Source organism: Pogona vitticeps, chromosome 6 (assembly GCF_051106095.1).
Source record: "Pogona vitticeps strain Pit_001003342236 chromosome 6, PviZW2.1, whole genome shotgun sequence".
NCBI lineage: Eukaryota > Metazoa > Chordata > Lepidosauria > Squamata > Agamidae > Pogona > Pogona vitticeps.
The window spans coordinates 31,214,815-31,239,749 of record NC_135788.1 but is presented as its reverse complement, the minus strand read 5'-3'; the positions used below and the strand labels follow the sequence as shown (position 1 = coordinate 31,239,749).

General features: G+C 39.6%; 1 protein-coding gene across 1 annotated transcript; it reads left to right on the top strand.

The window, feature by feature from the left end:
* Positions 1–4: 4 nt before the first annotated feature.
* On the top strand, positions 5–22,487 carry ANKMY2 (ankyrin repeat and MYND domain containing 2). Its single transcript, XM_020781484.3, has 10 exons — positions 5–333; positions 3,600–3,664; positions 10,410–10,548; positions 11,862–11,960; positions 14,501–14,661; positions 15,540–15,754; positions 17,745–17,880; positions 19,721–19,849; positions 20,461–20,602; positions 21,834–22,487. Exons 1-10 carry the CDS (start codon positions 267–269, stop codon positions 22,055–22,057), a joined length of 1,377 nt encoding a protein of 458 aa, XP_020637143.3. The 5' UTR covers positions 5–266; the 3' UTR covers positions 22,058–22,487.
* The last annotated feature ends 2,448 nt before the right edge of the window (positions 22,488–24,935 follow it).

Here is a 24,935-nt window from a genome sequence, read left to right as displayed (position 1 = left end):
AAGTGACAGCGCTGCCCGCGAGGAGGCGGGAGCCGGGTGTCCAGCGACGCTGGCCGGGGAGAACCGGGCGGGGTTGGCTCGTGCGCCTTCGTGCGTTCGCGGCCCCGGCTGAGGATTGGTGCGTTTGCCTGGGTCTGCCTTTCCTCGAGTGCGAAAACAAGGCAGGGAGCCTCCATGTTGGGGCTGTGAGGAGGGAGGTTCGCAAGGGAGGAGAGGAGCGGTGGAGTGGGGCGAGAAACCAAAGAGTGTAACTCCTCAAGCCAGCCATGGCGCTTCCGAAGAAAGGGGACTTGAGCGAGGAGGAGAAGCAACTGCTGGAAGCCATTGGGAAAGGTAAGGCGTGTGCCGACGCCGGGGGGGGGGGACGCCTTCTTCGGCCAAGCTGGTGGGTTTGCAGGTCGTGGGCCTTGCAACCGGGGGGGGGGGGGAGAGGAAGGAGTGCGTGGGGCAGGCCGGGCCGACGGCGCCGTGGCAGCCCGGCAGAAATCGCTCGAAGCCCCGAATCGCGTCGCTTGCTTGAGGCCCCGCAGTCATGCCGCTGTTTTGGAGGGGGTGGCCAGGAAGGCAGTGCAGCTCAGGTCTAGCAAAGGCGAGGGGAGGTGTGAGGAGCAGGTTAGTCTGCTGGCGTAGAGGAGGCTGCCCTTCGTGGCGTTTTGACCGGCAGTTGCTGGACCGTCTGGAGGTTTCGTGTGAAGGCGACCTGAAGTTCTGAACGTATGCAACGGTGGACTGTTAGTCTCGTGTCGTCGCACGTATGCAACAGCCGGCAGCAGGTCTCGTGTTATCCACAGTTCCTGTTTGGATCACGTGCGTCGTGGCATGCTTGTGTGCAGCTCTGGAACAGTCATGACCTGAGGAAACGCTTTTATTTCTCTGATAAGCATTTAGCATCCTATCTTTTAAGGACCTTTGGGGCTCATAGTAATGGGGTGATTTTCTTCTCCTCCTCCCCTTCCCATCCTAGCTTCACTAAGAGGGAGGGAAGTGGGATAGGATGAGAGAGATTGTGAGGGCCCCAAGGTCACCCGTGAGCTTGATGTTTGGAACCTGGTTCCTCTTTGACGTTTACATTGTAATTGTTACACTACACAGCTTTCTGGCTATTTTGTGTTATTTTGTGTCAAAAGTTCATTCTCGGTCATGAGAAAGGTCATGACAACCTGGCTGTGTGAAAACCAGTACACTGGCAATCTTTCTCAGTGGCTCGTCCAAAGCAGCATCTTTATTTGAAGTACCACTGACTAGGAAAGAGTTACTGTACTTACTTGACCGCCTTGCTGGTTTGGCTGGGCAAAATTTGTGGGTGAAAAATATAAGCATTACTGTATAAGATTGCTTTCTTGTTTTGTAGACGAATCTCCCCTTCTTCTTAATGAACTGATAGATTAGTGCAGCAAAATTCCATGATTGCTCTTGATGATAGTAACAAAGTGTAATCTAAAGGGTTGGTAGAGTTTTGTGCAACCAGTTTTTTTGTATGCATGCCGTGTGTGCCGTTTCCAGAGTTTTTGAGGTAGAGAATACTCAGAAGTGGTTCACCATTCTCTTCTTTTGAGGGCACCCTGGGACTGTGCAGCTTGCCCAAGATCACACAGGTTGTCTCTTTTCCCAAAAGGCACTGTGGGGAATTGAATTCTCAACCTCTGGCTCCTCAACCAGACATCTAACTCATTGAACTGTCCAGCCAACTTAATTTTATTCTAATACCCACTATTTCTACTAAATGCAATTTATTAACATCAGGAATGCAAGTTAGGCATGTGATGACTAGCTGCTTGCTTAAAATTGCAGCTAGGGAGTTTTAGCAGGCTGTTGATTTCTTAAGTAATAACAGTCCGTTAAAACTCAGTGTATGCAGAGTTTTGCATGTGCTGTTCACCTGCATGGGAAGCCTAATCTTGCTACCCTTTAGGCTCTACACAGGGAGCCACTCATAGAACTCCCTTACCCATTCAGCCTTATAGAAAGTCCATGCAACCTTGCTGTATTACCAGCACACAGTAGGGCTCCCTCCCTCTTCAAACCTGAATCATGTGAAATGGAGTAGAATGACAGTGTGGAGGCCTCTCTTTTGCTGGTCATATGTGCTCTCCCACTCCCAGAATTCTTCCTGGTGGATTCCCAGTGAATTCTAGGTTGGGAGTCCTTGAAATATGACCATCCCATCCCTAGTAGGCATGAGATTTTCAAAACTTGTGGGCTACGGGCCTCCATTTTGAGCATTCATTTGGAGGGAATTAGCAAGAACATTGTAGTAACCTTACTGTTTGTGTGTTAATGTGAATGTTTGACAACTGTTACTATTCATTGCAGAACTCTTGTGGCAAAATTAAGCCGATCTCAAGTGTTTTCCTGCCTCAAAGAATGCCCTTAAAGGAAAAAGATACAGAATATGCCAGCTTGTTAGCATTTTTATGAATATAGCAAGATACCATGAACTAACCAAATAGAAAAATTACCATTTTTAAAGACTGTGTGAGTATTTCCCCCTCTTGAAGGAAGAGAGTGGTACTTCAATCTTAACTGGTATAGCTTGTGGATAGAAGTGTCTGGGTATGGAGCCAGGGGCTGAGGGTTCAAGACCCTACTATGCTGCCCGGAAAGGAGGCCAGCTGAGATCTTACGGAGAATATGCAGCTAATGGGGTTGCACACCTTGCCAACGGTTTGGCCATGGGCAAATTACATGGTCCTAGATCAGTACCAGAAGGAAGGAAGAGTAGACAGTTTTTGTATGCTTTATGTCTAGAAAATGCTGGGAGGGTCACCATAAATGAGGATCATCTTGATGGCACATAATTATTGTTATACATCTGAGTGCACTAATTGCACTACTCATATGGTCCTCTGCCACATTGTGCAGATATGTCCTCCAGTTTCTTCCACATACTAGATCAGTGGCAGGGGGAAAACTGCTGCGCTGCTGCTAGCATTGTGGGCACCCACGGTCTTTCTTAGGTCTGTCGTGGGATTCAGGTTAGGAAGGGAACCAGGCTACTGGTGTTACTGCCATTAAGGTCAGTGTTTCTGCATCCTTCAAGGGAGGGAGTGATAGTACCAACTGGGTGCAGAAAGGGAGTTATATCTGTTTCATTTGCACTTCATTTGTTAACCAAAGTTAAGAAGTTGGTTTCATTCAGAGAAAGGCACTTGGGAATGAAACAGATAAATAAAATAAAGTAGTGCAGAAGAGGATAAAACAATCTTATGCACTTGATTGATTTTTTTACCTGCTATAATTGTGTGCCCATTGTATTTTGTTACTAACACATTACATTAAATAACTAGTTAACTGTTGCTTAAATAATTCTTCCTGAAATTTAGAAAATGATAGGGTGTTATATTGGATGAAATGCTGAACTAGGACTGACAGATCCAAGTAAAGGTTATTGTATGACCTTGGATGGATCATGATAGCTCAGGCTAAGTTGCCTCATAACATACTTTTGATGGTACAGTAGAATAAAGATCTCTACCTTGTAGGTATAATATATGATGTCATGAGTTCATCAAAATAAGCAAAGTGATAACTAGATGTAATTTGCATTTTTGTATATTTTTAAAAATTACTTCGAATTTATGAGCTTTTTCTTCCTTTAGGAAATACTGAAGAAGCCGCAAGACTACTGGGCAGCAAGAATGTCCGTGTGAATTGTTTGGATGAGGTAAAAGACTTGACTGAAAACAAGATTCTGGATTGGGGAGAGTCAAATTAGCAAATATCAGGAAATTCAAAGTCTGACATATTTTCTTAAGGAAAATAATATTATCAAAGAAATCATAATAGGTCTTTGTTATCTTTTCCTCACTCTTGAATGTATATCTGAAAATAATCGTAGATAAGCTAATATTCAAAGTTTGTGCTTTCTGTTTTAATGTTACAAATGTTTTATGCTAGAATAGAGTTGTGTAATATAAGGTAACATTTAAGTTTTATTGCATTTAGAATTTTCTCTGCAATGCAATTTATTTACTCAGAAGTAAGCCCCACTGAGTTTAATGGGGCTTAACTGTGATTTACATGAAGCTTTGAAAGAAGTGGTTTACTACTTTTGTTAATGTCAGTTTTGCTAATCATCTTCTGAGATAAAATTTCATACTTCTCAGTCAAATTTCAAGATTAATTGAAGAACAGGAGGAACATATTACAAATGAGATAGTGGTTTGTTTTTAAAATACTTGTTATTTATTTGTTTGTTTGTTTGTTTGTTTGTTTGTTTATTAGATTTTTATCCCGCCCTTCCAGACATATGTCTACTCAGGGCAGCTCACAATAAATTATTCATTAAAACAATTAAAACAAAGATTTACATTGACAATATTAATATTGATCAAGATAGAGAATATGAAACAAAAGATGAAGTAAAAAGTAAAAGTCAAGTATTGACAGGAGGGAAGGCCTGCCTAAAGAGCCAGGTCTTTAATTGGCTCTTAAGAGCACCCAGCAAGGGTGCCAGGCAGATCTCTGACAGCAGGCTATTCCAAAGTCGCGGGGCCACTGCCGAGAAGGCCCGGTTTCTTCTTCTTGCTTTCCGGGCCTCTCTCAGCGTTAGGCCCCTCAGCTATCTTTTCTGGCTATAGCAAGTGACTCAAGTAGATCTAGGTGGGAAAAGGCGTTCTGCTAGGTATTGAGGTCCTAAACCATTTAGGGCTTTATATGTCATCATTAACACTTTGAAATCCATGCGGAAATGAATGGGCAGTCAATGCAAGGCAGCCAGAGTGGGAGAGATATGCTGGTATCTTCTCATCCCACTATGTAGTCTGGCCTCCGTATTCTGCACCATTTGAAGCTTCCGCATCAATTTCAAAGGTAGCCCCACGTAGAGCGCATTACAGTGGTCTAATCTTGAGATTACAAGCAGGTGGACCAAAGTGATGAGGGCCCCGCCATCAAGATTGGTACACAGCTGGGCAATCCGCCACAGATGGTAATAGGCAGAATGGACCACTGATGCCACCTGGGTTTCCATGGTAAGCACCGGGTCCAGACATACCGTAAGACGCCCCCATGTATAAGACGCCCCCCACTTTTCTAACCCAAAATTAAGAAATCTAAGTGTGGCTTAGCAACTGGAGGGGAAAATATGGATCAAAGCCCTGCAGGATCACTTTGATTCCTGCTTTCCCCTCCACTTGTTTTTCTCTCCTCAGCTTACTTCCGTGTATAAGATGACCCTCAATTTTTAGTCTAAAGATTTTAGACAAAAGTATAGTCTTATACATGGAAAAATACAGTACTCCCAAGCTGCAAGAGTCACCCCCCCCAAAAAGAGAAGGAGTTTCCTAAGCTGCCGATGGAGGGGCCACCGACCCTCAGGACCTATGATCTTCCCTCACCCAATGGAAAACGAATGAATAATTTATTTTGAAATGTCAGCTGTGATATTGATAGTTATTACCACTTGACCTTGTTTCTTTCAGTCAAAGGTGGGACTCTCATGGTGGTTACCATGGTGGGAAGCTGCAAGCATCATCATAAATCAGTTTCTGCATGAGAATATTTGTGTATCATAATACAGTTGGTGCCCTTTGGTTAATATCTGTGTTGGATTGTGGCTAAGCATGTTTCATCTATCCTTGATTGTGGCTGTTGTCCTTATAAAGTTGCACTTTGTTACTTTTCTGGAATTGTTTGTCTCTGTGGGAGCTGTTCATCTCTAAATTTTCCCTGGGAAAAGTGCTTTCTATGTTTTCAATAATAGGATTCCATCAAGAAAACCTGCTTCAGTAGCTGTGTAACCATGTTCAGAATCACACTGCACTGTGGTACTGCAAGGTCTGGAAAATGCTGGAGTTTTGTAAAACAGTGATTGAGAATATGGGGCCTATGCTGGCTAGAACTGAGTCAGAGTTGTAATCTGGCAACTTGTGGGTGGTGGTTAGACATTCATCTTCCTTGGTCTATGGACTTGGAAATACTGCCTTCCACTACATGTGGTTGAGTGATTCATACGTTGTGCAGATACATGTTTAGCTGGTACATTTGGAATGGAGTATGTGGATGCATTTGGTCCCATTTGGATACAAGTCTAAGTCCAGTGTTTTCAAGTAAGGAAAATGGTATCCATTCTGGATGTATTCACACTTAAGTCTGCAAATGGCGTCTGCAGTCTTGAAAAATGGCTAAGAAATGCATTAATGAAGTTGTCCTAATAATTTATTTGTGCCCTAGTTATAAGTCCCACTGATTTCAATGGAAACTATAGTTGTCTCAGTCTGTTAGGCTCTTCCTCCATTAGCTGCCTCCCATAGCAGACTCTCTGCCAGGCTGCAGCCGAGGAATCAATAGAAAGGGGTAACATAACATCCACTCTGCTTCTTGTCCCAGACTGTTCTTGTCCCAGACTGTTCTACCTGGTTCTCATAAGAAGACACTAAGTAATTTAAAGAAGCATTATTTGAGTGTCCTTTTTTGTCTTTTCCCCTTCTGCCTTGTTGCTTTTGTGCAGTATCTTTCTAATTACAGTATACACTTCCCCCTTCAACAATGCTGGATTAAGGGCACCAGAACCCGAGTAGTGAAAAATTTATGCCCCCCAAAACATTACAAAGCATAAACAGTTGATACACACAGAGAAAGAGAAAGAGAAAGAGAGAGAGAGAGAGAGATAACAATTATCTCTGTTGGAGTTCTCTTCCATAGTGTTGACAGTCCATTCCGTACAGTACCATGTCTAATGAGCCTTAAAGGTCTTTTGACTCCCTGATTTAGAGGCTGAATTAGAGGTGTTGTGTTGCGGGGGGCAAGTAGAGCATTTTGACACCTTCAGTGTTGGACTCATGCTCTTGTTTCTGGGTCCAGAGACACACTATTTATTGAATATTTTTGTTCAATATTTATGTATTTATTGAAATATTTATTTATTGGGGGGAAATCCATGTATAACAAAAACCATGCTGCTCAGAAACATGCAATTCAAGGGAGAAGTGTACACTAACATCTGCAGGGATTGTCTTTCTTTTATTGATTTATGCAAGCCTCTCCGGGAGTTGCATTGATGGAAAGCAGAATAAATAAACTTTTTGGGATCCAGCTGCTATGTTGGTGTTCTATGGACCCTACTTTTCATGTTCATTAGGGAGATCTACATTTTCTCTGTATAACATTGTGTTATACTGTACAGTTGTGTTAGTTTTATTAGCACTTAAAACACAATTATTAATTATTTGTATGTTTTTAAAATAAACTTCAAAGAGGTGTGCTCTTATGAGTCAGCACTCCTGTAGCTTTTTCTCAGAGAATTCCTGTAGTCAGATTGTTCTTTTTGTGTTTGTTATCCCTTTGTAAGGCATATATTAAGGCAAGGGAAATTCATTCCCCTGGTGAATTTCTATGCAGGTGGCTTGCATATATAACAGTGCTCTTTATGAGAATCTAATTTAATGCAGAATTTCCTCCCACTATTTTAAAATCTCAGTGATAATTTCAGTATGTGGAAAATATTTTAAAAAATGATTTATCTTAATTATATTTCGGTAGCTTCTTTATAATGAATGCTAGACAATAAAAACTATTGGGAAGAAGAAACAGTGTAAGCAGGGACCTTAGTGTAATTGTGCTTTTCTAAGCTTTTAAGTGCATGTTGTGTGATACTGACACATATAAAAGTATAAGTAAATAACTGTTTAAAATGCCAGTTTTTCAACATAGGTTGCTATGAATGCAACTGTAAAAAGTGGGAATGATCACTCATCTCTCCCAAAATACACAATTTTCTGAAATAGTGAACAGTAAACCAGCATTAAATGATGCGAGTACAAGGCTTTTCCCTCTCCTTTCCACTCCCTAGGAATGAAGTCAAAGAAGAAATTGTTTCATTTGCGTGAAACTCTCCAAATGGTATCAATAGCCTTAGCCAGCATATCCAGTGATAAAGATAATGGATATGAAGGCCCAATATCATCTGCTGAAAGGTGACACGTTCCACAGCCCTTCTGTAGAGATTGTTTGGCTGTAGAGACTAAGAGGGGCTGCACCTTGCAGTGTGGAAAGTGAAGAGTCTGGTCCTTTGCACTGATTCTGGATTACAGATCCTATAATCCCTGAACAGTGGTTGTGCTGTGTTTAACCTTATTTAGCAGTAGCAGATAATTCATGCATGCGTGCTGACTTTGCAGTCAACATATCTATGAATGCAATTCTCACTTTAGTAATGCAACTGGTATATGCTCGACCCCAGTTGGAAATACTAGGCTAAATGCAATTATTAGTCCCAAATTGAGTAGATTTGAAAGGTTCTTATGAAGAAAAGAAGTCCTATTAGTGGTGGGTTGTAGCAGAAGCCCTATTCAGCCATTATGCATCCTGCTTTATCCAGTGTGCAAATAGGGAAGCAGCCATCATCAGTTTAACAATCCTCATGGATTGGAAAGCGTTGCATCTACAGAGAGGAGGCTCCTGCTTATGTTCCTGCATGGAGATAAGTACCTCCTTCCAGACATATCCTTTCCTTCTGTATAAAGTGATAACAAACACGGGCAGGACTAGACATTCCTCTGGTTACATGTTGGGTGAATTGGGTTGAGTAACTCTCCTGGTTAGGAGAATTGTTGTGATAAGGAGAACGTTTCTCCCCTTCCCATGCCCAGGTATAGTACTTTACAGTATTTTCTCCCATAACTTAAATACAGTGGACCCTCTACTTAAGGAATTAATCCGTATTGGTATGATGACTGCAAGTCGAAAAGTCTGTAAGTCGAATCTCCATTGACCTACAATGCACTGAAAACCGATTAATCCCATAACCAGTGGTTTTTATTCTATTTTTATTCCATTTTGGTTTTTTTCTGGTCTGTAAGTCGATTCTCTGTCTGTAAGTCGAATCTAAATTTTGCAGCCAGAGAAGTCTGTAACTCGAAAAGTCTGTAAGTCAAGCCGTCTGTAAGTCGAGGGTCCACTGTAAGGGAAAAAGATTAAAAGTGCTATGCTTGAGTATGGTGTTGCAGTGAACATAAAACCCATGGTTCCCTGGTGGTGTGAAACCTGCAACACAGATAAAAAGCATCTTGTTGGCTAAAACCATACTGCTAGCAGCATAAAGACTCTTGGATGTTGTGGTCTCTTTGGTCCACTTCCACAGTGATTTCCAATAGCAGTCTTTCTCTTGCCTCTCCATTTGGAATATTTTTGTAGTAACAAAAATCAGTTCTGCTTCATGTTTTTGGAAAGGGGACTTTGAATTCATCCTTCTAATATCTAGATTCTGGAGGGGTTTTTTAGATTAATGCTTCACTCGGTTATTATGAAAATGGTTACATGGCTATTAAAAGCTTAACTACTTCAATGTAGGCTTGATACCATGTTTCTCCTTTGAAACAAACAAAAATGGAAATGTAAAGTCTTTGGCATTGCTCGTCTTTTTGACAAGCAGTAAAGGGGCTGTACTACTGTACTTGCCGGTATGCCTGTGACCCTTCGAGGCATAATTGCTATTACAAAACATACAGTCAAAATTTCTCAATACTATAGTCCTTATCTTAATAAGTACCATAAATATGTGTTCGAAATAAAAGAATTACTTCTGCACACACACACAACCCATGTAGTCATGGCTGAAACTTCTTTCTCATTACAAGCTTGCATATTGCCTGTGACCACGCATCCCTATAGGGTCCACTCTTTTTTTTTTCCTGGCCTGTGATCCTTTTTCTCTTTTCCAGAACCCACCTTGGGGGTCTTAAAGGAAACAAGAGTTCTCCCAAGGGGAGGGGGTGGTGTGTTCCCTGTTATTTGTCAGTGCACGGCAGCAGTCCAGTAATAGCTCCCTTTACCAAGAAGCCTCAAGTTGCGATTGAAATACAAAAGAGTCAGATTTTATTTTCAAGATGTGAACAAAACCCAGTCAGTGGTAGGTTGGATGATTGAAAAATACTGTTTCAGTCACAACTGTGTCTCTTCTAACCTTTCCCTGAACTTTCCTAACTGCTCTCTTTGCCTTTAAACCGCACCATGCAATTCCACATTCCCTCTCCCCCAATCCTCAACAATTGCTACCCATTTGTCTAATGGCTGCTTGACTCTAGAACCCCCTCCCACAGCATTTGGAGGGCTTTGATAGGCTTGCCCAAGAAATTGTGGCTGCCGGTGCTGCCGGCCACCATGTCATTAAAGTGCGATAGGTACAGAAGCATTGTCTGGCACAGAAGGAGAAGATAGTTTGTTTGCTAAGAACTGAAAGGCAGTGAAATAGTATTTTAAAGATAATGTTTGCAAAAAGCATGAGAATAAAATGGAACACCAGTATAACAATGTTTGAAGACTTAAATTTTCATTTTAGAAGCTCTTTGCTTTTCTTCTGCAAGTTCATGTCGCAAATCAGGACCTCATTCATAGATATTTAACTACCACTGAAGCAGAACAAACTGTTACATATTAAAACACTTGCATTTTTCTTCTTCTCTGATTAGCATGGCATGACCCCTCTTATGCATTCAGCATACAAAGGGAAAGTGGATGTGTGCAAGCTCCTTTTGCGCCATGGGGCTGATGTAAATTGCAATGAACATGAGCATGGATATACTGCCCTGATGTTTGCTGGACTCTCAGGTAAGCTTTTTCTGTTTATGTTTATGGCATAATTGCTGTGGTCAAGAACTTGTCTTTTAGACAATAGGCAAAATTGGTTATACTTGGTTCGATATGCTTGTTATTATTGACATCTGGCTGTTCTGTTCTTGATAATATAATGTGTCATTTAGAACAGGGGTCCCAAACCCCTTGGTCCGCGGCCTGGTGCAGGTCCGTGGGCTTCCTTGAACTGGGCCATGGACACGGATCTCGGCCCCTCTCACATGCACAATAGGCATGTTGCCCTTGCGGAGGGGCGTGTCGCACTTGCGGAGGGGCATGACCGTGAGCGTGAGACACCCCTCCACGAGTGTGACACACACCTCTGCAAGCGTGACACACACCCCACAAGCGCAGGTATGCCCCCGCCTCCCCCAACCTGTCACAGTCCCATAAAGGTTGGGGACCACTAATTTAGAATAATTAACAGGGAGGCTGGTAAATACTGTATATACACTGGGCTACAATATTTATAGTGGCCTAAATTCACTTATTTGCCTTATGCTGAGTAGACCATTGAATCAGTGATGCTTACTCAAGTGTTAACTTGTCAAGTTCCTGTTGGTCTAATGGATTTACTCTAATTGAGACTTAATAGTGGATCTAAGCCAATCTGTTCTTATATCCCATCATTGAGAGTGATGAGTTGTCATTATAAAATAACTTTCAAAATTAAATGCATGTTGTCTCAATTTAGGGAGCTTAGACATAGAGGGAAGATTTTTTCTGTGGAGTAATATTTCTCAAATTGCATTTGATTCGAGAGATCTGTTAAATGTCTGTTTTCAGCAAATGGCAGAAGCATAACAGACAAAGAGTAAACAGTATTTATTGATACATAAGACATACTGCAGGAATAAGAAAGTAATGTCAGGTATATTCCTTGTGCTTTTCTCTGCATAAAACTGTAAGATCAGAAATAAAATAATAATAAAATAATAAAATAAAAAAATATACAGAAATCCTAGGTGTTAACTTTTGGTGTTAGAAATTATAGCTCTTTCTCCTGTATTAATAAACAATTAAGTTGGAAGCAGGATAGTTGTAGTATGAATTGGAAAAATGTTCCCCATACCTTGGCTTCAAATTGGGAACAATTTTTCATTATTAATATATGTCTCTTTATTCCCTCCCATTCTCTCCCCTCTGCTTTTTGGATCTCAGTTCTGTTAACACCATAATATAACAAAGAAAGATGAAGATGTAATTAGGATTGAAGAACACCTACTCGGCTAAAGCGTTTGTAAGACTGAAATATAATCTAAATAAAACCTGGTCTTGTGTGTATTTAGGCAACAAAGAAATAACCTGGATGATGTTAGAAGCTGGAGCTGAGACAGATGTAGTCAACTCTGTGGGGAGGACAGCAGCTCAGATGGCTGCCTTTGTGGGTAAGTAGAAAAACGGTCTTCACCTCAACAACTTCATTAAGGCTATGAGATGGCAGAATTTGAATTTTTTTTAACATTGTGTTTAATTGTTTGAAGTAGTAAACTTTCACTGTTCCCATGCTGAATTAAAAACATTCACCGCGTAGTTGCTCATTTACTATGAAGTTGCTAATTATCTTTGATATTAGCAGGTTGAACTGAGCAGGAGAAATTGAAGCAGGGTTCTCCCATTACAAAAAGCCACCTTATTTCCAGCTGGAACCAGATATGAATCAAAATGGCTCCAGCTCAAAATGGGATTTGGTTTTCGCACTTAGCAACATTTTTCTGTCAGTTTCTCTTTTCCACTAACCAGCAGCAGCACCATCCGAGAAAAAAAAACCAATTCAATTTTTTTTTTCAAAATTGGGAGCTGGTAATCATTAGCAGAGTTTACTAGATAGGGGTAGGGTTTGTGGGTTGAAATATGTGATGCAAAACATTTATATACATTAGAGATTAGCCTTGTGACACAGTGGTTAAATTGCAGTCAAACTTTGCTCATAACCAGTCCCAATGGATTCTGGTAACCAGTTCAAGGTTGACTTAGCCTTCCATCCTTCCAAGATTGGTAAACTGACTACCCAGTTTTCCAGAGGACAGTGTGTAGCCTGTATAATTAAATTGTAAACTGCTCTGAGAGTGCTTTCAGCACTATGGGGCAGTATATAAGCAGCACACTTTGCTTTTTGATTATTGAAATATGGGAATCAGGTTCTTTTTTTTAAAATCTTTGAGAAACTCTAATGAATCCCCAATTTTCTTTTACTATCATCTAGCCCCCATTAACAAAAATTCAAATCATGATTGAAAATTAAAAGAATTCCCTAAGCTTAATAAAACATTGTTTTAAATTAAAAATAAGAACAGATTTTTTTTCTTGAGAAATGGAAATTCTCATCTGGATGACTATCTAGAAATGTGCTTGAAGTGATAAAAATGTTTTGTCACAAAACTCTGTGTCTTACACACCCCTTTGGAATACCTTCAAGCCCACTTGTAGGGGGTATACTACCCAGTTTAGGAAAAGTTATATACATAAATGATCCACTTCATTTTTATTCAAATATAGCTTTCAAGGAAAAAAATAGTATCTATATGGAAGGCCTCTCCAGGAATGAGGAGGAATACTTCAGCAATTTTAGAAAAATATTCTCAAGCATTACGTTTTCTGAGGGGTACATTGAAAGCAACACATATACACAGAGAATTGTGAAATGAGATGATGATGTCCCCCTCTTAAGTATTACTTAAGACTTCACACACAGCAAAAAAATGATGGAGGAGGTCAAAAGAGACTAAAGTCTACGATCTAGTTTAGTAGCTTCAACTGCCCTTGTGGAACAGCCTTTTAAAATATAATTCACTTTTATAGCCTTATTCAGGTATTAGAAGATGGGGTTAAAATTAAAGCATGAGTGGCGAGATAATTCTTGTCCCACTATCTGCTTGTCAGTATCCCTTCTTCAGAGGGACTGTTCGAAGAGAAAAGTTTCTGCTACACATGGAGTCTCTCCGCACAATAGATCTTGAAAAATCAGAAGAGACAAAGTTCTGTGTATAGCAGACTGTCTTTTCTACAGCAGGTCCTTCTTCAGGTGGAAACAATGACAGGCAGTGAGACTAACATTCTGTTGCTACACTTTTTTTGAGTCATAACTTGTCTACATGACTAAATAAGTGTTGTATGTTAGGCTGGATGGAGGTGTGGGGCAATTCTCTACACACGAACCCCTGTGGTCAGTGTTCCTTAAAAAGAAAAACCTGTTAATGAAATTTGATTGCCATGTATCCATAGTTATTTAAGAGGGGAGCAAAGTGTAATCACATAATCTTATATAAGCCATTTTCAAATCTGCTGATGAAATGTACTACCCTTTTTCAAGCATAACTTAATCTTTGCTTGGTTACCAGCACCAGAGATGGTTCTTAGGTATAATTTGTACAGTGAATGGGAACAAATAAACACAGGCCTATACAAGTAGAAGTAATTTTAGAACTGTTCTTTTTTGTTGTTGTTGTTCATCAGTTCATACATTTCCTGAATAGGAAAGTTGGCTTGGATCTATTAATACAGTATGTTGTATTTCAATCCTTGAAAACCTATTATTGAACTTCATAAGCAAGTATTTCTATGTATCTCTGCTCTGTGCTATCAAGAAAGTTATGACTTGTGGCAACCCTTCTCAGGGTTTTCCAGGTAAAGAATGCTCAAATGTGGTTTACCATTCCCTCCTTCTGGGGCCAGCTCTGGGACTGTGCAGTTTTCCCAAGGCCACACAAGCTGGCTATACTCGCAGAGGCACAATGGGGAATCGAACTCCCAATGTCTGGCTCTACAGCGAGATACTAAACCCACTGAGCTGTCCAACCAGCTGCTCTTCACCAGTTTGTCAAAAAATATACTCCCTGATCTCCAGGATGAAGTGTGCTTGGCCAGCTTTATGCATTACCCATTTCATGGTCCTTCCTCCTTCATAATCAGACAAATTTCTTTTTAGGTCAACATGACTGTGTAACCATCATCAACAACTTCTTTCCTCGGGAAAGACTAGATTACTACACAAAACCACAAGGACTTGACAAAGAACCCAAACTGCCTGTTAAGTTAGCTGGACCTCTGCATAAGATCATAACGACTACAAATTTACATCCAGTTAAGGTATCATGTCCTTTCTCTGCCTTCTCTTCCAGAGAATGTGAGCTTTATTGGACTTGGAAAGAGTATGATAGCGAAAATCAAACATTATCTGGTTAGTTGTTATATCCCACTGCCCAAGACTGACTGCATTGGCCCCATTTTCACATGGAAAACTATTCATTTAAAATAAGCTCCATGTGAAATACTTGGGAGTTTACCTTATCAGAAAGAAGTGTATTTTTCTGCTGTGGTAACCAAGGGGATGGAGGCAGGGTTTGCATGAGAATATTTCCTTCAAGATTATCAACCTTTTCAGTTACAACATAGCTTGGAAATGTTATTTTTTATTGCAGCTCCTAGAATTCCCAGGACACAAATGCCAGTAGTCATGCCACTTTTTTTGTTGTATAATCAGTTCCATCGGTTTACTTCAGCCAAAGTAACTCAGTAACTTATATGAGGGCTTACCTGAAGAAGGAGGCTGATTGAGTTTATGTGATGTTCTCCTGTGCTCTGGAACTGCTCTTGTGAATCTTTGAACATTTAAATAAGAATCTTTGTCTCTTAGAAAACTGTTTGCAGCTCCTTGATCAAAGAGTCAGACCTTTCATGTGATAATCACTTCTTGCAATCAGGGTGCGTATTTTCTAACACTGAAGTACTTCAGCTACATTCACAATATATTGTATTGATTGCTTAGCCAGTTTCTTTAAATGAAACAGTTTTATTTAACAGTGATAAAGAGCAGTAAGACAAAAAGATGAACTCTTAGCAAGTTACCTGGAGCATCTGCATTAAACAATTTATTTATCATGCTGGGGAAAAGCCCCACTGATTATTTATTTATAGTCATCTGTTAGTTCCATTTGGAATACATCTCTTACTAATGTTTCCTATAGATTGTGTTGCTAGTGAAAGAAAATCCTCTTCTGGCAGAAGTCGAAGCGATGCAGAAATGCTACAAAGTATTGGATTTGATTTGTGAGAAATGCATGAAGCAAAGGGACATGAATGAAGTTTTGGCAATGAAAATGCACTACCTCAGCTGCCTTTTCCAAAAATGTATCCTCTTCCTTAAAGAGCGAGAGGATAAATTGGATGGATTAATAAAAAGGTACGATCTAATGATAAATTACAGTGAATCCATCAGAATGACATTATTACATGTTATTTTTGCACACAGGAAGACCCTTGGTTTGGAACATATTTGAGCATAGACTAGGAAACTGGAGCTGTTTTCCTTTCCATTCAGTGGGAGATCATTAGGAGGTACAATGTGTACCTTCAAACAGCCGTGTGAACAGCATTTAGAAGGAGGTTCATTGTATTCATCTACAGGATGAGCCATTCTTTGGGGGGAAAGGGTCTTCTACTTTGGGATGAGTGGGTAAAATTGGTTTCACCAGCCCCCACTGGGGTTAGTGGATCCAGATCCAGCAATACACATTAGCCCTACCCAAAATGAAAGTCTTCTGTTCTGTCTCCTTCTCTGGCCTACCTCCTCTATTACTGTTTGTTTCCTGTTTTGATCACTTGAGTACTATCCTTGATTTCAGTCTTTGTCCTTTATTTTCAGGTTTATGGAAGGACCAAGAACAACCATTAACTAGCAATATTGCCTCTGCTGCCCTATAGCTAAGTTTGGGTCATGTGAGATCAGCATATCTAGGGGCAGGATGGAAGAATGGGAAGGAATCACTGGGTCTAGGTTTACAGTGTCCATGTTTGTTCTGCGCTGAGGCTGTGTATTGTATTTCCTTCTTCCCAGAGAAGAATAGTTGAGGCAGTTTATGCACCTGGGGAGGCAGGTGATTTTGTTCCCCTTCCTGCAGAAGATTTTGGCATCCTCTAAATTTTGGCATCCTGCTTTAAATCACTAGTCACCCTGCCCTTGTTATGGTTCTGGGACCAACATATATAATGTATCTCATAGTGATCTTATGTGTTCGGCTTTTTCCTGGCTCTGATTCTAGATGTTGTGCTACAGTAGTGCCATATTTAACGTTTCAAAATCCTGCTATGAGAGGCTTTGGAATTTATTTATTTTTTTAAAAATATTTTTATTGTAGTTTTTCTACTTTTCGATCCGTTGCAACCAGAGTGATTTATTACAATATATTCCATTCATTTAATCTTATACTCTCTAACATAGTATTGATCTAATCTATTCTACTTAAGTGGATGTAGATTTCATCCAGGTATGAAGAGGTTCCCATTATTTATTATCCAGTCTATCATTTAATGTATCTGTCAAAATATCAATTTCTGCTAGTTCCAAAATCTTCTCAATAAATTCCTTCCTTATCGGCACTTTTGTAGTCTTCTAATTACTGGCATATACAATTCTAGCTGCAGTTATCAGATGCAAGATCAAGTAGGTCTTGTTTTTTTTTAATGTAGCTGGTAATATATTCAATAAGAAGATTTCTGGTGTCAAAGCAATTTTAACCCCTAAAATTTTCTCTATCATTTCATGAATTATTTTCCAAAATTCCTTGGCCTTTTTGCACATCCACCATGCATGATAGAAGCTCCCTACATTCTTTTCACATTCCCAGCACTTGTTAGAAACATTTTTATACATTTTTGTTAATTTGTCTGGTGTTACATACCATCTATAAAAAATTTTGTATATATTTTATTTTAGATTTATAGATTTAGTCATTTTAATATTTCATTCCCAAATTTGTGACCAGGCACTTAATTCTATATTATGTTCTATATTTTGAGCCCACTTTACCATGCAATCCTTCACAATTTCCAAAAAGGCTTTGGAATTTAAACTGGTCAGGAGCCTGTTACATAAAAGGTTCTCAGTGGGTTTTGTGTTAGAGGAAAAAAATGCTATTCAGCTGACCGTGCATTGAAAATAAACAGAACTGGAATGCATTATTGTTTATATATTCTAAAATGTGCACCAGGTTTATGCACTGGTAGGTGTTCTCTCTCTGATGCTGCAGGCATGGAGTTGGACCTTTAAATGATTTCCTAAATACGTTATTATATGTAGGGAAGGACATTTTGTGGACGACAAGTGGAAGGAATTTGTCGAACAGTACTGCCATTACTTCTTCCTTATTCATTGTCTGCCTTAATAATTTCAGCCTTTTAAAAGGCAGAGATACAGATGGTTTTCCAGTATATCAAGAGAAGTTCATCAGGGAGTGCATTAGGAAATTTCCTTACTGTGAAGCTACCTTGCTCCAGCAGCTTGTGAGAAGCATTGCTCCCGTTGAAATTGTGAGTGTCTTTGCTTGACTGACTTGTCTGTGTGCTCTGTACTTATTTGGCAAATACACGACATCTACATCTCTGTATGTTTCCAGAGAAGTATATATGCTGGCATGTTGTTTATGCGATAGAAGTCAGAGTCCAGGAAAACAACTATTTTATACCCATAAGAAATTACAGAAAGCTATCTTGATAATATTTGTAGCATGCTAAGAAGTCAGCAGTTTCTTTCTGCAGTTTCTTACGGATATAAGATTGTCTCTCTGATAGATTCTGACCTCTGTCCCAAGCCTTCTGATGACAACCAAGTCTACCTACTTAAGATCTGCTAATTAACAGCTTGATAATCCCATCCACTTGTTAACAAACCATTTTTGCTTCAAATATTATGTGTATCCCCATCTGGATATGAATCTCACCACCATTAAATAAATACAGAGGAGATGTACAGTGGTGCCTCGCTTAGTGATCACTCCGTTGAGTGGCGAAATCGCTTAGCAACGGAGTTTTTGCGATCGCAAAAGCGATCGCTTTGCGATGGTCCCTATGGGGTTTTTTTTCGCTTTGCGATGATCACTGGGAAGCGATCATGGCAAAGTGACCCTTTTTAACAGCTGACCGGTGGTTTTAAAATGGCTGCCAGGAAAACAAAATGGCCCCCACTGTGTTTTCTTGCTTTAGAGGCACCGGAAATGGCTGCCCCTATGGAGGATCTTCGCTTAAAGGTTAGTTTTTAGCCCATAGGAATTCTTTAATCACGTTTTAATGTGTTTCTATGGGCTTTTAAATATCGCCTAGCAATGAAAGCACTTCGCAACGTTTTTTCCGGAACGGATTAACGTCGCTAAGCGAGGCACCACTGTACATGGATTTTAATCCATGGAAGCTCCTACTGAAATAAAACTATTAGTCTTTAAAGTGCTACAATTATTTTTTTCTTTTATTTTGCCTGTGTGTGTGTGTTTTGATGTATTTGGCAAACACTTCATTTGAAAAGTGTTTCAGTCTATTCTTAAGATCAGTACAGAAGAGTATTAGACATTGATTCAACTTTTTGTTTCAGTTGTCTCATACTTTGATTAGGTAGTCACAAATCTTATAGTGCTGCTGAGGATTCCTTATTTTTTTCTCTAAATGGAAAGCAAACTTTGCAAATGTGCAAAAAAAATGAAAATAATACGCATAATGGGAAATCTAGATGAACCTTTCTGTCATGCCTCCAAGGATAGGGGGAGATCTGGTGGCACAGTAACGATACAAGTTGTTGCTGCATTCTTTTTGAATACAACAACATGTGTTTAATAATAGGCTGTAACCAATATTTGGATAAAGGGTAAAAATACCAGGAGGATGTTTTAACATGTGTATTATTCACCTGCAGTAAGCATTCTCATAATTGTCTTTGCTTGACGTTCATATAATTAGGCATTTTTATTCTCCCATTATCATCAAGGATTGTTTTTGTTTCTTCTAAAGATAGAAAATGCTCAGTCTTCCATTCCGTATCTTGTCAATACAGTACTATAAGTGGGTCTATGACTGCATAATAAAACTTATTTACAATATGGAGAAATCAGCTTATAAGAACATTACCAATACACCACACATTGGAAAGGTCAACAATTGGAAAGGTAACTCTCAGAGTAGCAAATAAAACTTTCTTTGTGTCTCTCCGTGGATGAGCTAAAGCTTAAATGTTAAGAGTAGCACAACATGCCAAAATATGCATCAAAATATCAGCAGTTCTTTTTCTGAATTTGGGTTTGAGTGTTGTAGGTACAGACTTCTGACATAAATGGGTGTATTTGTAGCAACTTGCTCTGATGTACTCTATTTCCCACATCCTTAGGGTTCTGATCCTACAGCTTTCTCTGTACTTACACAAGCCATTACTGGTCAAGTAGGATTTGTGGAAGCAGAGTTTTGTACAGCATGTGGTGAAAAAGGTGCAGCCAAAAGATGTTCTGTATGCAAAATGGTAAGAATCGACAGGTAAATACCTCTGATGGTCTGAAATACTAGTGATAGTTTACCATTATGCAGCCATTTCCAATTTAAAGAAGATTTCAGCATCATAACATGCTACTGGTGCTGTATTATCCCTTAATTTGCAAAATCATTTAGAAACCCATGAACAAATACCCACTGGTTGTTTGATTTCAGGCTTTTTTCACAATCTATCAGAAACAAATTTAATTTTTTGTTCTGATGGACTTGTTTTTACGACGTTTGGAGTTTTAATTCTCCTTATTGAAGTGGAAAGAAGCACTCTGTGCCTTAGATAGTTAAAATACAGTAGTACCTTAGTTTGCAAAATGGATCCATTCTACGCGATGTTGTGTAGTACGGAAATTTCGCAAACCGAAACACTACGAAAGGAGTGGCGCTATAGGCGCAATGTACCCTGGGAAAACCCTTTTGTAGTGCAGGGGAAAAGAAAAAGAAAACAACGTAAACCGAGGCTTTATTTCTTATGGATTTCAGTTGGTAAATTGAAAATGACATAAACTGAATGATTCGCAAACCGAGTACTACTGTATGGGCCTAAAATACATACCAAAACAATTAACAGACTGTGTCCATTTTTAGGTGATCTACTGTGATCAAAACTGCCAGAAAATGCACTGGTTTACACACAAGAAAGTATGCAAGATGCTAAAAGAAGTCCATGAGAAGCAGGAGTTGGAAGCTGCAAAAGAAAAAAAGCGACAGGAGAATAAACACAAGAAAGGTTGAGATACATCAGTATTGTAGTAGTATTCATTAATGTGTCACTCGTGGATGAAAGATTTGAAAGAAACTACAATGCTTTTTCCCCTCCTATGGTTTAAGAGGAAGGAGGGGTAAAGCACATAAGCTATGTTGCAAAAAATAGTCCAACTAGTTCTTTATGCTTTTGGGCTTATGTTTTTTAAATGGCACTCCCCTGACACTATATAGGAAAGAAGTCCAGTTGGGCTATGATTTGAATGTTGTGTTTAAAGTGGGTCTGAGGAAGAAAACAATTTCACTAGGCAAGATGGGGGTAAATTTCATTTTTTATGATCTTGCATTTGAATAATTATCATTCAAAGGGCCTTACCCAGTTGGCCTTACCTTTGAAGGACCTAACTGGCTTGGAACCCAGAATATACAAAGATCTGCCTTCCGTATTCCTGCCTGTCACCTGAGCTCATCTGGATAAATGATCTTCCATGTCCTACCCATACCCCTATTTGAGTCACAGTTAGCAGAAAAGGGTCAGCTTAATTGGCATTGAGCTCTCTCGCTCTTTCTCTTTCCTTGCAGCTAGTGTGTTGTTCCAGGTGGATAACACAGCATCAATCATTTTTCCCCTAGCTTAATTATCTTTCCCCTTTCCCATGGTCTGGGTGGGCCACTTGCACATATTGCATTCCCCTTCTTCTTTATTTTGTTCCAGTAGTTGTTGCGCACACCCTAAGCTCTTCCAGCTGGTTTAGAGTAGTGGAAGCAAATGTTGCTTGAACCTTCCTAAGAATTTCCTTAAGTCATAGCTGCTTTCTGACAATGTCTGTGGAATCACTATATGGTTGTCTTTATTGTTTATTTATATTTTATTTATTTATTCAATTTGTATCCCGCTCTGATGAGTGTCACAGCACTACTCTGGGCAGGTTACAACTCATAAAATAGAAAACACAAATGAAAATAGAAATATTAAAACTGATAATAGTAAACCTGAAAAAAAAGAAAGAAAGAAAAAAGAAAACCAGATGGTACTGACTAATATCAGAGTGGATGGAGGAAAAGAGGGGAGGGAAGAGGAGGGGGGAAAGGGGGGGGAAGGTGGTTTTCCTTGTTGGACTTACTTTAAATTGTATTCTTCATTTACAAATGTTATCAAATAGCTTCCGATATTGCTGTTAGTTTCTGAGCTGAGAGTTCTAGGGTTCTGTGTTATGTTATGTAATTGTTACACTAAACATGTTTTTCCTCCCCAGAGGCAGCTGAAGCAGCGGAATCTGCTTTAACAAGTGAAGAAAATGTGGTTTCTGAATCTGAAGGAAATAAAGAAGTGGAACTAAAATGTGCAGGAGAGAGAACTGAGCAGACTATTCCTAGCCAGGAGGCACCTGCATCATCTCCTTTAAGTGACCATGTTCTTGGAGGAGAAACTAATTTAGAAAATAGTGCTGTTGAAAAAGCACAAGAATCTGAGGAGTGAATTGTACTTTTTGGAGCACATTAAATGTACAGTCCATGAGTTATAATGCTTATCCTGGCATTCTTTTATAACCCAGCATATGTCAACTCATTTGTCAACTGTAACTTTGCCACATCATTCTAGATTGTGAGGACAAGCACTTAACCATCTGCTTAGAATACTAAAAGTACACAAAATCTATCATTGTAACTATAATGATTCACAAAAAAAGTCATGGAAAATGGAAATAAAAATGAGAATGAAACAGAAAACATGAATATTAAGTTGGATCTGTACAGAATTCTACCAACATAGATTTCAGGGGAGTTGAAATAATTCTATTGTTGTATTGAATGTAACATCCAAGGATAAAGAAGCTGGGTCTTCAGCTAAATTTTGAAGATTCATTTTTGCTACTTGTTCATTTCCATTAAACAATGCTGCTAATCTATGTTGGCTTGACTTGCTTGAACTGTCACTTGCTAGTTAAATAACAGAGTTAGTCATTGCAGTTATGAAACATCACCTCTTAACATTTGAGATAGCATTTCTTGAAGAAAATCTGTTCACAGAACAATAATGTCCTCTTACACACTGGAAAGTTCTGTCATAGCAATTTTTTTTCTGAAAGCCACAAAACCCTGATCTGTACATGATCTTCAAAATACCAATGTGTGGATATGAGAGGTCTGTCTGAGCATGAAGGTTGGATATTGAGGGGGAAGGTAAGAACATTTATTGAACTGTGCTGCATTAGTTATATTCTTAAGTGCTCATTCTTTTAAATGAAAGCAGTGCAAAAGTGAATTGCATAGACACATATTCTGAAAAGGAAGTAGAAGAAGTAAGGTCACATTTCTCTCTGCAAGATAATTATGCAAGATAGTTGTTCCAAAGGTTCTAAACTTCACTATTGGCCATAGGTGCAGTCTAGAGACGATTAAGGCTACAGGGTTTATACAAAATGTAACACTCCACTTTAGTCCATCTGATTTTAATGAAACATGTTTTCCATATAAAATGATGATCAGGTACTGGGGGGGGGGAACTGCTCCATTCACATGCTAGTTTTATTTTTCAGTTGGGACAATATTATAGAGAAGAGCACTAAGTGAGTCTCCAAACATACGGCTGCACCTGTAACAGTATGCCTTACATTAACTCATACTCTTTGTGCACCTTGGCTCAACAATCTCTGACACTCTCGCCCTAGATGTTCAGCTGGATAAATGCATTAGCAAAGCAGCTAACATGTTCTCTATACTCCCAAAGAGAGTATGGCTCAATAAGAAGCTGATGGCATATACCAAGATCCAGGTCTATAGAGCCTGTGTCCTGATCACACTCCTGTACTGCAGTGAGTCCTGGACCCTTTGTGCATGGCATTAGAGGAAGCTGAACACATTGCATATTCGTTGTCCCCGACGCATATTTGGTATCACCTGGCAGGAAAAAGTTCCAAATAAAATAGTCCTAGATCGAGCTGGAATTTTTAGCATGTATACATTAGTGAAACAGCAATGTTTATGTTGGCTTGGGCATGTCATGAGAATGGCGGATGGTCGGATTCCTAAAGATCTCCTGTATGGAGAATTAGTGCAGGGAAATCGCCACAGAGGGAGACCACAGCTGTGATACAAGGATATCTGCAAGCGGGATCTGAAGGCCTTAGGAATGGGCCTCAACAGATGGGAAACCCTGAAATCTGAGCATTCAGTCTGGAGGCAGCTGGTGCATCACAGCCTCTCCCAATTTGAAGAGACTCTTGTCCAGCAGGCCAAGGCAAAGAGGCAGTCACAAAAGCAGCAAAATCAGAGAGTTGGACAGGGGATAGATTGTCTTCAGTGTGGAAGGGATTGTCACTCTCGAATTGGCCTTCTCAGCCACACTAGATGCTGTTCCTCTATACAGAGCATGTTACCATAGTTTCTCGAGACTGAAGGATGCCTAAGCTAATCTGATCTATAGGTCCCTCAAATTTGCAGGAAAAGTATAAACACAACCCAAAAAAAGAAGGGCAAGAAAAATATTTCCCTGCCAGCGTAGATTGATAGATTCTTGACAGCTCATATCATGCAAAGGCTGAAGATAGCTGGAATTCTGAAATTGTAGCTCAGGGTATCCATCCTGCTAAGAAACCTGGCTTGGATTTTTAAAAAAAGAAGAAAACTGGTCAATAAATTGCTGTGAATGCTGTACTTAATGGAAGTACAGGCAGAGCTACAAGAGGCAGTCTATTACACCACACATTGAATCATGAAAAAGGTGTTAATTAAACAGAGAGACTCAAAAGAGGCAGAGACCCTACCAATCAAGGGATGGACACCAATGTTCTATTGCCTTATTGTCAGTTTACTGTACATGCAAACCTAGGGAGAGTGTTTTTACATAATAGCATAATCCTGTTCTTATACCTTTATTATAAGGGTCAGCTCACACCTTCTCTTTATGTCTGGGCATGAGTAGATACATCCTAGGGAAGAGAGTGTATTGCCTACACTTGGTCCTTAATCTTTAATTACTCAGTGAGTTACTAGACTCAATTATAGTGAATGCTGTTAGCCAGTGAGGTTTGCATAAAGTATTAACATTCAGCAAATTATCAAGGTGCATTTAAGCCTTACTATGTACCTCTCCTTGAAATATGGGAGAAAAATGTGAAAGGTGGATAAATATGGTAGGTCTTGTTGCAAGTCAGCAGGTAACGTTCATTCCTTTTGGGGTTTTCCACCTTTAGAATCTCTTCCACTCTAACCACATCTGCTTTAATGAAATAATGTCCTTGGAACTTGTAGCAGTAGGTACTAAAACAATATGTTGTAGTAACCTGTGTATTGTTGACTAGGTGGACTCCGGTACATGGTTTCTGCTTTAAGTGCACACAAGGATTTGGAAATAG

Coding starts and splice junctions, on each gene's coding strand:
- ANKMY2 (XM_020781484.3), top strand. CDS start 267: ATGGCGCTTCCGAAGAAAGGGGACTTGAGCGAGGAGGAGAAGCAACTG. Junction 10,549..11,861: donor GATGTTTGCTGGACTCTCAG/GTAAGCTTTTTC, acceptor GTGTGTATTTAG/GCAACAAAGAAATAACCTGG. Junction 17,881..19,720: donor GCATTGCTCCCGTTGAAATT/GTGAGTGTCTTT, acceptor CCACATCCTTAG/GGTTCTGATCCTACAGCTTT.